The following is a 16221-nucleotide window of genomic DNA, read 5'->3' as shown; positions in this document are numbered from 1 at the left end:
TATATCCGTGTATAGTTCATTTGTAATACTTGAATTGTCGTTGTCGGTTTTAGAAGCTGACGTACTTGTTTTACTTGAATAAAATGTCACTGGAGTTCTTTTAATAAAGGAATGCACCGGATGATGTAAATAATAACTGAAAATACCCTTTGAAGTTTAAAAATGATTTGAATTAGCGATCATGCATATCAATTGTTGCTACTTTGTAAATTAAACTACTTTATTTATAATGTTTATCGATTAAGCCTGTAGTAAAACAATGAATGCTATAAAAAAATAATTGTTTGCTATTTCAGACCCCTAAATGCGAGCAATACTGGCCAAACCCTGGAACGGCTATGACGTATGGTGATATAAAGGTTGAGAGCCGCTCGGAGGATGAGTATGCTGAGTTTACAAGGAGGACTTTCACAGTAACTTTTGTAAGTCGACACGCTTTATATATCATCTGACATCATTGAATATGGTTATAAATAGAGAAAAGCTTATCGATATTGTACTGAGTGGCAATTGAATTGGTATATATATGCATACTGTGTCAAAAGTAGTCTCAGTCAAACCGGGGTCAATCTTATATACGTTTTAGCGTAGTGTGTGCGTCGTGACATTCGTTGATGCAGTTGTGTATCAAGAAATACTTGATTTGGACAAAAGTATGTTTTAGCTCAGCTCAGTTTACGGTCTTCCAAGTGTAAGGATGTATCGTTTATTTGTAAACCAACTCAGATATAGGCATGGAGAAAATCCTTCTCATATCAAATTCACCACAGCTTTTCACATTCAAAAGTTAATGGATATATTTTCATCAGTGCTTTGAAATTTCTATATGATACAAATTATTTCTTAAGGCGGATTTTCAATATTGACTGTAAAGCCCAAGCAAGTACTGAATACTTGCATTCATTAAACTAAAGGAACTTGAACGTAAGCAGATTGGATTTCTTCCGGGTTTAAATTGAAACTTGAAACTTGAAACTTGTTTATTTGCTTAAACGCCTATTTCTACATATGAATACATATTCAATGGCGTTGCACAATAATGAATTATAAGATAATAAAAGCAATACAGCAATACAGACACAAGAATTAAATAACCAGTAATCAATGGAAAAAAAAATCACGAATATTAGCACACTGTAAACAACATACATAGTTCAATGAATAGTATATAAATTATTTACAACATGATGGGTGTTCACCATCGTATAAACAGACAACAGCTCGGCAATATATATTGGTAAATAGTTCATGGGTATACATTTTAAAACAATGCATAATAATCTCTGAAAAGATGGGTTTTTAAATGTTTCTTGAATATGTTTACTGAATGACGTTACAATAATCCAAGTGTGAAATTACTAATGACAGAACTAAGACCTCAGTTGCTTCTTTGGTTAGAAACTTACGGATAGTTTTTATCTTAAAATAGTTCAACATAGCAGTTTTACACTTTCTTTTAATATGCTCTTTGAAATTAAGTGTGGCATCCAGAAAAGCACCCAAATGTCTGATATAATTCTGCAATTTGATGTTATCACCGCATATTTCAATTTCTTTGGTGTTACATTTATCCAACTGCGGGCGACTACCAAACATGATAAATTCCGTTTTGGATGCATTCATTTTTAGTTTGTTATTGTTCATCCAGTCGTTTATGACAATAGCACAGCCTTGAAGTTCCTGAATTGCAGCCTCCTCTGCAATTGTTGTTGGTTTGAAACGAACGTTCGCTGTATGGTCGTCCGCAAACCCGAACACGGAAATGGACGGGGGCACAATGTCAAATAGAGTCCCAGCATAGGTCAAATAGAGCCAAGGACCCAAACAACTTCCTTGCGGGACACTACATGTAAGATGGCGCTGAGATGAAGAAATTTGATTCACCTTCACGCAGCAGCCACGTGGTCGCAAGTACGAATCCACCCATTCCAGCGCTGATCCACAAACTCCATACTGGTTGGACAATACATGGACGAGAATGTCGTGGTCGACCGTGTCGAACGCCGCACTAAGGTCTATAGCTATTAGTGCCGTAACCTCCTGATGTTCCATCCCATCAAGCAAATCATTCACAAGCCGAAGTAAAGCGGACTCGCACGAGTGAAACTGTCTATAAGCAGATTGGTTCTTTGGGAGGAGATTATGCTCATTCACATGCTGATTAAGTCTATAAAGTGCCGCTTTTTCAATTAATTTTGAGAAAAATGACAAATTGCTGACAGGGCGATAATTCGAGAATTTCAGCTCAAGGCCCGACTTTTTTAAAAGTGGTCTGACAATCGCCTGTTTCCATTTTGCTGGAAACACTCCTTGTGTCAAGGAAAGGTTCACAAGCCTAGTGATTGAAGGCAACAGCTCGTTTAGAAATGACTTTAACACTTTTGTAGGCAACACGTCGAGTTCTGATGATTTTGTTTGTAATTTATTTATAAGTGTTCTAATTTCCTCCTCTGAAAGTTCTTCAAAATATTCAAAAAATGGCACATTTTTCACTGCTGGGATAAAATTGTCAAAGTCCTTCAAAGATTCTCGTATGTTTTCAATTTTGTCCATGAAATGGTCAGCAAACTTATCAGCTAGATTGCTTCCGTCTTCCACAGTTGGCATAGGGTTCTCATGCTTGCTTCCGGTTAAGTCCTTTACAAACTGGTAGAGTTTCTTAGAATCTCCCTTGGACTCGAGTACTTTCTGGCTTAGAATTAACTCTTTTTCATGTCTTAGAGCATAGTGATATTTATTTAGTGCTGATTTGAAAAGTTCATAGTCTTTTGGCTTGCGATATTTTCTCCACAGTTTCTCAGATCTACGCACAAGTCGTTTCATGGAATGGATATCCTCACTGAACCAGGGTTTTGGTGCTCTACAGATTTGATTGTTTTCTTTGACAGGAGCATGTTTATCAAGAACTATATTAATTTCATCTTCAAATTGCTCAACACACAGATCGACAGATTCTCTACAAATGGATATCTCAGCAAGATCATTAGCAAACTCAGACTCATCCATGTCTTTAAAATTCCGGAAAACAACAGATTTGCTGACAATATTTTCCTTTCTCACTTTAGTTACAGTTTTAACAGCACAATGGTCTGACAGGAAAGGACCTGGTCTGCATGAAAGTATGTCGATGCCATTTGCGACTTCGGTGATCACCAGGTCAAGACTATGACCATGGACGTGGGTGGGGAAATTCACGTGCTGCACCAATCCAATAGCAATTAATGAATTGTTGAATTCTGCTATAGCGTTACTGTCATCATGGATATGTAGGTTGAAATCACCCATTAATATGAGGTTAGAAAACTTTGGAACCAAATCTTCTACAAACTGAAAAAAGTCCGACACAAACTGGTTGGCTGTTGCCAATGATGGTGGTCTGTTAATGCCAACACAATGCATGGTTATATTTTTAAAAATAAGTTGCCATACTGCGTACTCAAAGCTTTGTGTCACACCAGCTGACATTCGACGCATGCTGATACTGCTTCGGCATGTCAGAGCAACACCGCCGCCAACCCTGTTTTTTTACGATTTGAGACGCTGATTTTGTATCCATTTTGATTAAGATCAGAACATTCAAATTGGTGTTGTTTCTCGTCCGAAAACCAGGTTTCCGTTAATATTGCAAAGTCAATATTTTCTTCGCGGAGCAATTGTCCAACAAGCACATCTTTCCTTATTAAGGATCGGCAATTTAAAGTCATACAGATAACATTCTCTTTAAAACTGCCTAGGGTGTTGCAGCGTTTTGGATACACAAGATTAGTTAGATTCACTCTAGTTGGTTTCTTAGTCCTGGGGCGACCTGATCTTTTCCTTCTAAAGTTTAATATCCCAAGACTTTTTAATCTAGCCAATACATCCTGATCAGGTATTATCCATTGTCTGGGCACTGACCGAAAGCTCACCAATTGATCAACACTATACGTTGTAACTGTAAACGTGTGATTTGGATTATCCATTCTGATCACTGAGATGGAGTTCACCAAAATTAGGTCACCAAATATTCCTTTGTTATATATTGATTGTTTCAAGTCCACAAATGCAATGATAAATCCAAGAATTAAACTGATCTGCATGATGAATATATGTTCATTAGACTTTCTGCCAAAATTCCAGTTTCTATGAATAGTATAAGTCACTTAAAATCCAATTTCACTGAGAGCATCAAAATAAGCAGCCTTACACCAGGCGCCAAAATGAAGAGTGTTGACAAAATTGACAAATACCCCATGCTTATTGTCAAAATGAATACAGTTTTTTGTGAAATGACAATGGCATTCCATTTAACCATATAATATCGCTTGCTAGATTCATTTACAACTTAAATTGTGGGTTTGTGCATGAAATATTCAAAACTTTGTTAAATAAACCTGTTTCGTTTTTACTTTTATACATGACTTTAAAGCTTAGATATCAATTATAAACTATAAGCTGCTCTACTACAAATTGAAATCATACAAAAGTCACCAATTACCAAATCACAATATAATAATGATTTTAACCATTTTATAATGTTAAGTTATTATGACTTGCCTTTGAAACTCAATATAGTATGTGATGACACATTTAGTACGTTTTTCAGTTTAAAACTACATTTTGCTCATTGTCATCCGCTAAACTGGTTTAGTTGAAGGAAATAGATTTGGCGTTGTTCGTCCATTTTTCAGTCCGTCCGTCCGTAGCTTATGGAACACAATTGATGAAACTTACGCCAAATATGCATTACCATAGAGCGCACGTGTAAGATTCATCTAGATCGGGTCATTGACAAAATATTTTATTGATCTTTAATCCATAAATAATATTGAACAATGTTCGTCCGATAGGCTTTCACAGTGACCGTGGGTAGTTAGCACACGAGTTCATTTAAAATCATGGAAACATACTTAAGGATTATATAAAAAATACAGTACCACCAAATAAAGAGCTTAAGGTCGAATACAGTGTCACACACAACTCATTATTATTGTTAAAAGTAATTGTTTAATACATGATGAAAGAAACAATTGTTAAACTTAATTGTTTTGTAGTATATAATAGTTTCATATTTTATTATGTTTAGTTAATTACTGTTAAGTTTATACTAATATTGTTTGTTGACATATTATAATGCAACCTTCTGCCTGGTCATTGCAAGTGTTAAATGTTTGAGAAATATTTTGTTTAAATATTATCTGACAGAGAGGACATAATTTAACACAGAACAATGATACAACAAGTTTATAACATTCATATTGACCTTAATGCCTCAGTAAACCGATTGAAATCATGTGTAATGAATACGGTAGACATAAGCTGGTTCTCCCGGGTTTAAATTATCTATATTCACTGTTAGAAAAGGTTTTTGTAACATGAACAACGTATATTTATCAGCCATATTATGTCTTTCAGATAGATTGATTTACAACCTTGATTAACAGTTTCTTAATTATTCAACATTTTGTAAAATTATTCTAATTGTATGAGCCTAAATTACCCCTTTTAATCATTGGGTAATATATCATTTTATTTTCCTTATACGAGTTAAAGTACATTTTCATAGGTTAATAAGTTAAAAAACAAAGTTAAATCTTACAGATCTAAACGTTACTGATATGCCGATCACATAATGAAGGCATTATGTTGATGCACCGACATCCATTTACATGAAAATATGACGAAACTCTGTTTATTCGATAGTTTAACCAAATGTAGAAACGTGTGCAAATTAAGACAAAACCAAATATACAAAGGCATGCAAGAATAAAGTTGAAATAAGGCAAACAGAACTACACGGACAATTCGAGTAGAAAATCAAAGTACTGAAGGGAATGAGGAGGTCGTCTTGCAAGATGGCACTGTACTTTGTCATTGAGAGACAGCTCAAACCGTTCTTACTGTATATGGAATATGTGAAGAGCTATTGAAATGCTCATTTTTATAATGATATATAACACGTAGTTAAAAAAAACACAAAAATCCGACCAAACACACTGTAGGAGTGTAACATTGTTAATACACACGTTTGTTCCAGTTAGCAAGAGACATTCTTCTTCTATAAATGCGAGATATTTAAGGTTTGCTTTACATATTTGCATTGTATTTGGCGACATGTTCATTATATCAAGTGCAATGGATATACCGTAAACGGTTATCGTGTTATGTCTATGTTATTGTACAACGACGACGACGACATCAAATTAATCGATGCGTGCATTAAGTGCTCTCTAAACAAACTTCGGTAAAATACTCAGTTTGGAGAAAAGCGGTAACATCAGATGATTGGTTTGATAGTTGTATGATGAAGGCAATCATCATATAACATATACTTTTTTCGGATAACAGAATAATGTGTTTAATGAAAGAACATATAGTTAATAATGTTCAAGGCAAGAGGCTAGGGAACAACGTAAGTAAATTTTCAAAAAAAATAGTCCGTAGCACTTTGGAATGACTGGTATGAAATATCCACAATCAATGAGGGTACGTAACCATGATGCTGCGAACTTTATGTTTTGCGTGCGAGTTCTCTCAACTTCTAAACTCTAACGTTTGTGTGCAGATGGAATCTACTTTTTATGTTTGAAGCTCAAAATCAAGCTCAATATTTTGCCAACAACTTTTTTTCTGTTCATCTTCATGTATAATTTGAATTTATATTATCAACTGTAAACATTTCATGTGAATGTTTTCCGTTCGTGGTATTACATTACTTAATCGTCGGCGCAGCCAGGCGGTTGCCAATTTTCAAAATAATTTTGACCGTTTACATTGGATGCAATATAATTGTAAATTATATGTAAGCTATGACACATTTAGTAAAACCAATCGATTGAAATGCCATACGTTTCTGAAAATGCTTAGAACTACCGTCGCATTAAGCTTACTCAAACTATATATCAAACGTCAAAGCGAGTATATGAAAAAGCAATGATGTATTTAGCAAAATATAAAAACATAACAAATCTTGTTTGGGCCACTTCCTGGAAACGGATAACGAAAACTCGGGGAAAACCGGAGGTCTGTACTGAACTCGCTATCGAGCTTCGTTTTAAGAGAAAAATGCAATACAACGTCATAACATATATACCATAAACATATATAAAGTATCATACTCGGACCATCCTTTTTCTAAAGGGATCAGAGGAAAGGACGTTGCATCATTTGCATTTCACGTGCTGGCCTGACAAAGCGATACCCGACAATGTCACTGCGATGATAGAGTTCAGACAGCGTGTTTTGAGTACGCCGAGTACACTGAACGGACCAACGGTTGTACATTGCAGGTTTGAATTAACGTCAACTCATCAACAGCGTTCTTCAAGAGCGATATTATAAAATAAGTTATTTCTTATATCTATTTTATCTTCATTGTTTTATAAATGGTTTATATAAGTTTTACAAAGTATTTTCAAGGAACTTGTAATGCTTAAATAAGCAGTATTTTTATAGGGACGCTAAGTTGATTACGTTGGTACGTGTGCATTAACTTTGTCTGAATTTTATAAAGAAATGAAATTCTGTTAACTGAAAAGTAAATCAAAAGTTTTATTTTCAATGTGCATTCTCAAAATAAACTGGTGTGCATTACTTTGATGCGCTTATTAAACACATTATTGTAGTTTTTTCTCATTTTACAGCGCTGGTGTCGGCAGAACAGGCACTTACATTGCTCTGGATATACTGACAAAAGAAGGCGAAGCTGAGAAAGCGATTGACATCTCCGGGTGCGTCCAACAAATGCGTCAGAAGAGGCCGAATATGGTTCAGACACTGGTAAGACATAGAGAAAAATTGTTGTATGAAGCATACACTGATCTTACAAAACACCATAACAAAGCGAAATCGATGGGTGGTCGAATACAACAATACCGTCGATATTATTACCGGTGGATTTTATGTCATTAATAAATAAACCAAGACTAGCTTTTTACCATAATACTGATATTGCTATAATATTTCAAAATTATCACGGATGAAGGACCACGTCTTGTCATTTTGTTAAACTATATGGTCTTTGTTACCAAACGTGCTGTGTGTCCCTTGCTGCTGTGCAAACAGGCGTGACATCACATTCTTATGATTGTTTATGCGTGTCATTTTCACGTTTCAGGGACAGTATCAGTTTCTGCACACCGCCGTGGTTTATTCACTAACATTCGACTGCAAACAAATCAAGGGAGGAAACTTCAACCAGTACATGAACAAACACACAGCACGAGTACTAAATAAACAGTTTGAGGTACAGTTGATAAAAGTAGGATTTAATTTTTAATACTGATGAATGAATTTATTAAGCGTTGTGCATGCAGGATGACCTTATTGTCTGTTTCATTTGAATGATGATATACAATATTATCCACTTATTTTGAATGTACTGTAAGAAGCTTTACATATGAATGCTTGCTATTTGTATAGGCATTCTATCACAAGCAGGGAGCCCACATTTCAAACCCAACTATTGGTCATTCTTCCTAAAGCAAAGCCGACAGCCTAGTGAAATCAGCGCTTTCTCATCATTTAATGCAGTGAATTTAGTCAGTGTACACAGACACTAGATTTGTTCAGAGTGCTTTTGATTTCTTAAAGAAAAACCGTTTTGATTTGACTAAAGTTTCGTGAACATTTAAGGTAAATATGGACAGTATAAGGCATGACAATTGCAGACAAAAATATTAAACATATTCAAAGTATTTAACATGAAAGCTTAAGATCCCATTTTAATAATTCACATCTGCTTTTCATTAATACTATTCAGCTTGAATAAGGTTGCATACAAAATGTAACGTACCCGACCCACTAAAAGTAACTCTGAAGAGGTTTGCGCAAGCCGCAAATTCGTATTCTACCATTCCAAGATTCAATGAATCATGATTCCTTGCACTTGCATAAATACTCGATTCAGCTCATCATTGTGGTAGTCAGACAGTTAAGATTGCTTGGAAAAAGTGACACTCATTTTCTATGTGAAAAGTTCTAACATTTTGGCTTTCCAAAATTTCCTCTGTATTGGTGTTGGAGGGGTGAAGTCTAGTCTGGACGGAAAAGTATATGCTTGTTGTTGTTGTTTTTTTTAATTTAGAGAGCCAATCGAAAGTTTATTGGATAATTTGAATGTTAATTATTTCCTAATTTTAATAATCCAATAATATAAACCATTTTAAAAATTATAGTATTTAATCAAAACGGCCTGAAAGCTCGACCGCTCGAAATACAATACGTTTAACAAGATAGTGGCAACGTCGGTGATGTTTGAGAACAATCTGAAATACGAGTAGCTGCCATATCCGAATGTAGTACTCTTTGATACGTATATTAGTTCGTTGCATCAATATAATGATACTTCCACAATATTTCTGTACAGTTTCAATTATGGTCTTCTAATTATATATGTTGATGTTTTAATTTTCTATTCCAGCTACTACAGCATACGCTCGAGACACGATCTAATGATGAAACAGAAGCAGTTGAACGAAATAAACAGCACCGGAGTAAGAACAGAGCAAACGCCGATATCCCGGGTAAATTGCCAAAGTGGGCTAATAGCGTGTTTATGCAATTGTCAAACAAAATTTAGTCTCAACTAATTTCGTTCCTATTCGAATATTATTCGAACATTTACACCGTAAATATGAAAAAAATATACACTTTTAACACACCTGATGTTGATAAATTTTCATTCGTGTAGGTAATGAAAACAGACCAAGACTTTACCTGAATCTAAAACCTGGAGCGTCAGACTACATCAATGCTGTGTATATTCATGTAAGCGAGTTCCCTTAGTTGACCCATAACATTATTTTTAATCATTCGTCATCAATCAAAGTTGTGTATAGCTTTTAATGCGGTTCCCGCAGTATTTTGGATTGTTTTCACTTTTGACAGAGCTTCAGAATGAAGAAACGCTACCTGGTAGCACAAACTCCACTTCCAGAAACGGTTATCGACTTTTTGACACTAGCTGTCCAAGAGAGGTGTTCGTGTATCGTCAGCTTCGAAGCTTACATGGACAAACAAAAGGTAGGATACAATTTTATTGGAAGGATCGTATTAACGTCAGCAACAATAGATTAAAAAACATTCACTGAGCCGGCCAATCAAGGAACTAGTTTAATGAATTATAACGTATGGTTATTTAATCAGATCTCGAACAGGCTTTAACAAAATATTTATCGAGGCAACATACTCAATATCACACAGTTGAATGCTGTATACGAGTATTTATAAAATGTTCGTACCAACATGTGGCTTCTAATCATTCAATACAGTATCATGCTATTTCAATTTGTTTGCAATCTCCTTCTTAATAACACGTGGTTCAGAATATTGGAATATACTACCCTGCGGCCAACCAAGAAGTTTTGAAAAAGGGAACATTCCAAGTCAGCTGCTCAAGAGAGGAAAATAAAACATTCTACGCAGAACGAACATTGGCAATACAGCACAAAGGGGTAGGATGTAGTACTAACAAAAGTTGCATTGCTTCACTTACTTATCTTATTAATTGCACACTGATATAAGGAAACCATAGAATATGATAATTCGTGTCCACTTCTTGTCCACATACTATATTTTATATAGTATGATTCCTGTTGTGACACTGGCCTATCAATTGCAGACAATTTGACGAAAAACGTAGTTTGTACTGTATTTGAACATTTAATACCTCTTTTGAATATTTGCTAGAAATCATGTACATTGGTGCAATTGATAATTGGTTGCATTTTCAATGTCAATAACAGAAACTGTTCTCGACAGCCAATGTGTAAATTATTACCGTTTTAGACGAGAACTGATCGAACCATTCCACATCTTCAATTTACTGATTGGGATGAAATTGAAAACAAACCACGGTCAACTACCAACTTCCTGTCATTTCTGAATGTGATAGAAAATGTCATGAAGCAGCAGGACGACGGACCGATATTGGTCCATTGTTTGTAAGTAAAAATATTTCAAGTTTTGGTTTCACCCTTTTAACTTGTAGCTACCATTTAACATCAAAATAATCAAAAGTCTTAATATGTGCAGTTTTGGTTGCGAGAAATCTAAAAATGTACCCTAAGGATACAAACAAATGCTAGAAATCGGATTAAAATAATGTACGTATTTAAAGGTTACACTTGGCGTAAAATGTACGTATTTATAAGTCATAATAATCTGTTTCTCATGTCATGTCGATGACAAATGGGATCTGTTATTAGTATTGCATAATTACATATTTATTAAGGTAAAAAGAAACTATAATTATTATTTGCAATCACAATTTCCTTAACACAGTGACGGTGCGGGCAAAAGCGGTCTGTTCTGTGTGGTTTCGTTGCTTCTCCACAAAATGACCGTGGAACACGAAGTCAGTGTACTTAACGCTGTAAGGAAGGTCAAAACCACGCGAAGGCTAGCAATTCCCAATCAGGTGAATAATTCATCATATCAATCAAACCATATCGAACAAAATATACTACAAATATAATATATCGTATCACTATTTTCTATTTGTTGGAAAACTTCTACACTTTTAAAGTATTGATGAAAATGATGCCCAGTTGATTAATTATTGTCTAATACGAAGATGGCATAGTTCATTTATGATGCAAATATATATGCAATAGACATTATTGCTAAATAATTGGAGACCTCTGTTTATTTGTGTTACCAGGAACAATTTGTGTTCTGCCTTTTATGCGTTTCGGAGTACCTTCGTTCGTTCGACGTCTACGCCAACTTTAGCGATGACACGGGGCAACATTAAAGTGGTGTCCTGTCGGCTGTCGAGTGTTAAACTGGAGATATTGAAGGGAAAAGACAATGTAAATAGTATTATGTTTGTGTGTTTGGTTCAGGTTATTGTGCATACACTTATACAATAGTATGCAATTATTTGAAAGCTGACAGATGTAAGCTAAACTCTATTTCATCCATTATTGTATATGTATCAATGATATTGAAGTTATGAACAAAACATGTCCCGTTATCCGTTTTATTAGTGCACTGCTAAAAAAGGTAAACAGGCACTAACTTCCATTTTATTTTATTTTTTATAATAAACATTAAATGTATTAAATGTGATGAAATGGTTACCTATTTATAGTATACGTAGGAGAAATGAAACTATTGCTAGTTTCTATTTAACAAACGCATACTAGTATGTGTGGTTGTATTATTGTATTTATTGTTAAAATGCCATTCGCCCTTAATAACAGTGCATGTTGCACGATGTCATTGTGGCCATAAGCAAATAGAAAAAGTCCAGAACTCAATTAAAGAATCAATATGTTAATATTTTAAACGTTAGTTATTCGAATTTTCATTGATAACATACTCACCCTGCTATACATCATAACACTGAAGAAAGCAAATTAAAGTATTAAAATACTTTAAGCTCGATTTTTTATAAGACGAGTATATGATTTTTTGCAATAACTTTGTTTCTGAGTTATCATACAAGGAAACCTACAAGAACTACTGTAGCCAAATAGAAACAGACGTTACCATGTTTAATGTTCGATATGAAAAAATAAAGTTCAGTATAATATGTCATTGTTTAAATACATCCTGGAACATTTAAAACAAATGTTTGACACCAATTTTGTCAGCAGAATTCATGTTGTCATTTGAATAGCTATTTTATCTATGATTGCATCTCCCTTTGCAAAACATCTTTATAAAGGTGTGGCATTATATTTTATGGACAGCCATATATTCATCTTATTTTGTTACATTTCGTTATGCTTTTAATACGTGCATATTGCTCCGAATCACAATGCTCTTTATGACAATCAAGATTGGTATGGAGTGGTAATATTTTATACAGTTTTTAATGTTTTTTACCATTTCTTTTGCACGTACAAATACATGTATGTATTATATAAATAGTTTGTATCAATTTCATACTTTTTGACTAGCATGTACATAGCTTTGGTACTTGATATCATCCTTTAATACTGTTAAGGGATATTATTGATGCTAATCATTTTAGTATAACGACTTTCACACCGATCTGCAAAACCGAACGTTTGAGTAAATTTGTGATCTTTTTTTGAAACGTATTTTTCTTACTGATTGTTATTCTTATTTGGACATGAAAGGACTTTAACAGTAACATGAAAAGACATTTGTAAAACATTTAAAGAGAAACATACTGTACTATGACACATAATATATTTTGTATCATTTGGTCATTCAAAACAAGTAAAATTATTTAAAGAAAGCATCCATACACACATTATAATTAAAGCAATTAATGTTTTACATAATATGTGTGAATAGTTTGTGAGATTTTATTTGTGCAATTTCAACATAAATATCAGTATAGGACTGATCAGCATTAGCATACATTTAGAAGCAAAGTGTGACTTAAGACAACCATTTTGAACATTTTAGGACGTAACAAATTATACTTACACATTTTTGTTGTTTATCATTGCGCAAAAGTTTTGTTGGTATTATTTGTAGTGCCTATCAAGTCTCTGGATATAGCTATAGGGGATTATGTTGACAATACTCTTGTTTCGAAAATAGTTTTAACATATGCCTTATGAGTTCCATTTACCATGATTGGTTAAGGTACTCATTTACAAAAATGTTTACTTTGTTTTATTTTATAGCCATTACAGTGCAGTACAACTTCTTCTTAACTGTTCCTCTTTTTGTTTTGTTTTTATTATTTGTCCATGATTTATATTCACAGACAATGTATGAATATGTTAATCGTTATTAATAAGAGAAGTTATATTTGCGTACATTAACTGTACTATGAGTTATTGTTCGTGTGTGTGTAATGTTTGGTCAACATACGATATTTGTAGCTTAGTTTTTAGTTTTCCTTTATACGAATAAAAAAATTAAATTACAAGTTTTCTAAACGTCTTTTCCGTTTCATATTATTACAATGGAAACTCCAGGAACAATCCTGTATATAACGCGTGCATATTACCGTGCTAGCCATCAATGTAAGCGAACCCTCAGTGTTACACATATACCATGGCTACATTCACCCTTATCTAGTTTATACCTACATATCCTTTAACGTAATTTTGTTGACAGCTACATGCGTATAAACAATCACGATCGAGTCGAGGTAGAACCCAATAATAATGTCCATTTTTTACGGCCTAAGGATGCACTCCTGCTTTGCAATAGTCAAATAAAATATGTTTCTTAATTCGGGTTTCGGTTCACCTTTTCGAAAAGGGCACACATGTTATACAATGTTGGAAATCAATCATTCGTTTGTCTCTCTTTAATCTCTCTTTACAGAAAATGGTCATAAAAAGCACGTCACATACTTACAATAAAATTTAAAGTTTCATATTCATAGGCATTAATCGCTCAATGGCAGAAAAAAAAATTGGTAACAAATCCACTTCGCTCCTATTCTATCATTTTTAGGAAATATGAAAATGTTTGTTTTAGATTACGCAACATTGCGTTACACCCCTTTAAGGAGATGTGACATAATGGAAAGCACGCAGGTAAAGTAGTTACTAATTGTATCATTGACAGTAATTTGTAAAACCAATTAGTGCAACTTATTAGTGTAATACGGCCCTATTGACGTGAATTGGGTATACACATTTAAAATCGTAATTTTCGTTATTGTGTAATTCTTCATAATATGTAGTGTTTTTTGAAAAGAAAAATGCTATTTAAAGAGCTAAGTTAGGAAAATAACTTAACATTGAAGAATCACTGCTTATTGGATAAGCATAATTCATTCTCGCTTGCTTCCTAGTTTATTAATGGGTATGTTATTTATCTATCTGTTCGTAGCTAAGTCTTGAAATCAGATAACAGATGCTAGTAAAGGCGGGCCAAGCACATATACCTTTACCGTATACAACTCCTTTGTGTACCAATTAAAACTTAATTATGCTTTGAAAACGAGACCCAAAACTAGTATAGGGGCTTACACTCATGTACACTGAACACATTTCATCATTGGTAACCAAGCACTTTGATAAATAGAAAAACAATAACCATCATCAATATTATCAGACATTCATGTATAAGTTATTCCTGTGCAGCATATTATACCATGTGCATAATAATGTTTATAAAAGCTATAAATACATCTTCAAGCATATAACAAAGTTTTGAAAGTGTTTGCGCTATATAAACTGAATGTCATTTTAGTTGTCACAATTGAGGTGATGAATTCTCTATATACATTTCAAATTATATTGGGATCTGACAAGTGACTAATTAGAATAGTTGCTAACTTTATGTGGACTTCACATAAATGTGAAGTAATTTCATTTTTTCACCTATAACAAATAAATCAATGTAATAAGACATAAAACATGATATTAAAATTTCAATAACGTAGCATCTGTCGTGCTTGGTATTATTGCAATCAGTGACAGTAAGTTAATGCAATGGTGGGTGTTTATACATTGGCAAAACAGCATGTTATGTATGATATTATCATTTTGATATACACAAAAGAATAAACTCAGGTAACAGAGCACATTTACATGTGTATGCAAATACATTTAGTAAAGCTTACTTTAAAGCAAGATCATAATTCCTCATTGCAGTCAAGTGACACTTTATTTATAAAACATTTCGAACTGTAAGTTGTTCATCCTTCAAAGGAGTGTAATTTAAAGCCTCGAGTTTATGGCCAGTTTATTTAAACACATGCACGCGATAACTATATGGATTCTTTGCCATTGTACAAGCCCGCCCCTCAGTTTTACATTGATACGTTAAAAATGACAGGTATTGATGTGGCACTAATTTAGAATTCACTTGATGGATTTGGTTCGAACATAACCCGCGATTAGTCAATGCTCAAAAACATTCAAATGATAACATTTGCAAACAGAAGGAATTTAGCTAAACTGAAATTGATTTGGCAGAAACATCTCTTACTACCCGTAGAATGCAGGGGACGACAAACGGTAGGTAAATAATGATCGGCTCATTCTTGCTACCCTGTATCCAATGGTCACCCTGACCCATTTGGTCACACTAACACCTATGGTCACCTTGACTCCAATGGTAACACTGACTCCTATGGTCATCCTGACTACTATGGTCACGTTGACTCCTTTGGTCACATGGACTCCTATGGTCACACTGACTCCAATGGTCACACTGACTGTAGGTCATCCTGACTCCAAATGTCACACTGACCCCTATGATCACCCTGACTCCTAAGGTCCCATTGGGAAGTTTGCTAATTTAGCGTTACTCTCACTTCACGTTTCACAGCGTTTATCCTTTATAATCTAG

General features: G+C 34.2%; 1 protein-coding gene across 1 annotated transcript in view; it reads left to right on the top strand.

The window, feature by feature from the left end:
- Window positions 1–13824, top strand: part of LOC128204882 (receptor-type tyrosine-protein phosphatase mu-like) — a 28420-nt gene extending 14596 nt beyond the window's left edge. Inside the window, exons 12-22 of the mRNA XM_052906284.1 lie at window positions 297–422; window positions 7120–7268; window positions 7623–7758; window positions 8096–8224; window positions 9401–9503; window positions 9671–9747; window positions 9868–10002; window positions 10305–10433; window positions 10768–10922; window positions 11263–11398; window positions 11642–13824. Of these exons, the coding sequence (XP_052762244.1) occupies window positions 297–422; window positions 7120–7268; window positions 7623–7758; window positions 8096–8224; window positions 9401–9503; window positions 9671–9747; window positions 9868–10002; window positions 10305–10433; window positions 10768–10922; window positions 11263–11398; window positions 11642–11734 (1368 nt within the window). The 3' untranslated portion in view covers window positions 11735–13824. The remainder of the gene's footprint in view (window positions 1–296; window positions 423–7119; window positions 7269–7622; window positions 7759–8095; window positions 8225–9400; window positions 9504–9670; window positions 9748–9867; window positions 10003–10304; window positions 10434–10767; window positions 10923–11262; window positions 11399–11641) is intronic.
- Window positions 13825–16221: the final 2397 nt, after the last annotated feature.

Source organism: Mya arenaria, chromosome 10 (genome assembly GCF_026914265.1).
Source record: "Mya arenaria isolate MELC-2E11 chromosome 10, ASM2691426v1".
In the NCBI taxonomy this organism is placed as follows: domain Eukaryota; kingdom Metazoa; phylum Mollusca; class Bivalvia; order Myida; family Myidae; genus Mya; species Mya arenaria.
The sequence above is the reverse complement of the archived record's forward strand: the minus strand, read 5'-3'. Positions and strand labels throughout refer to the sequence as shown.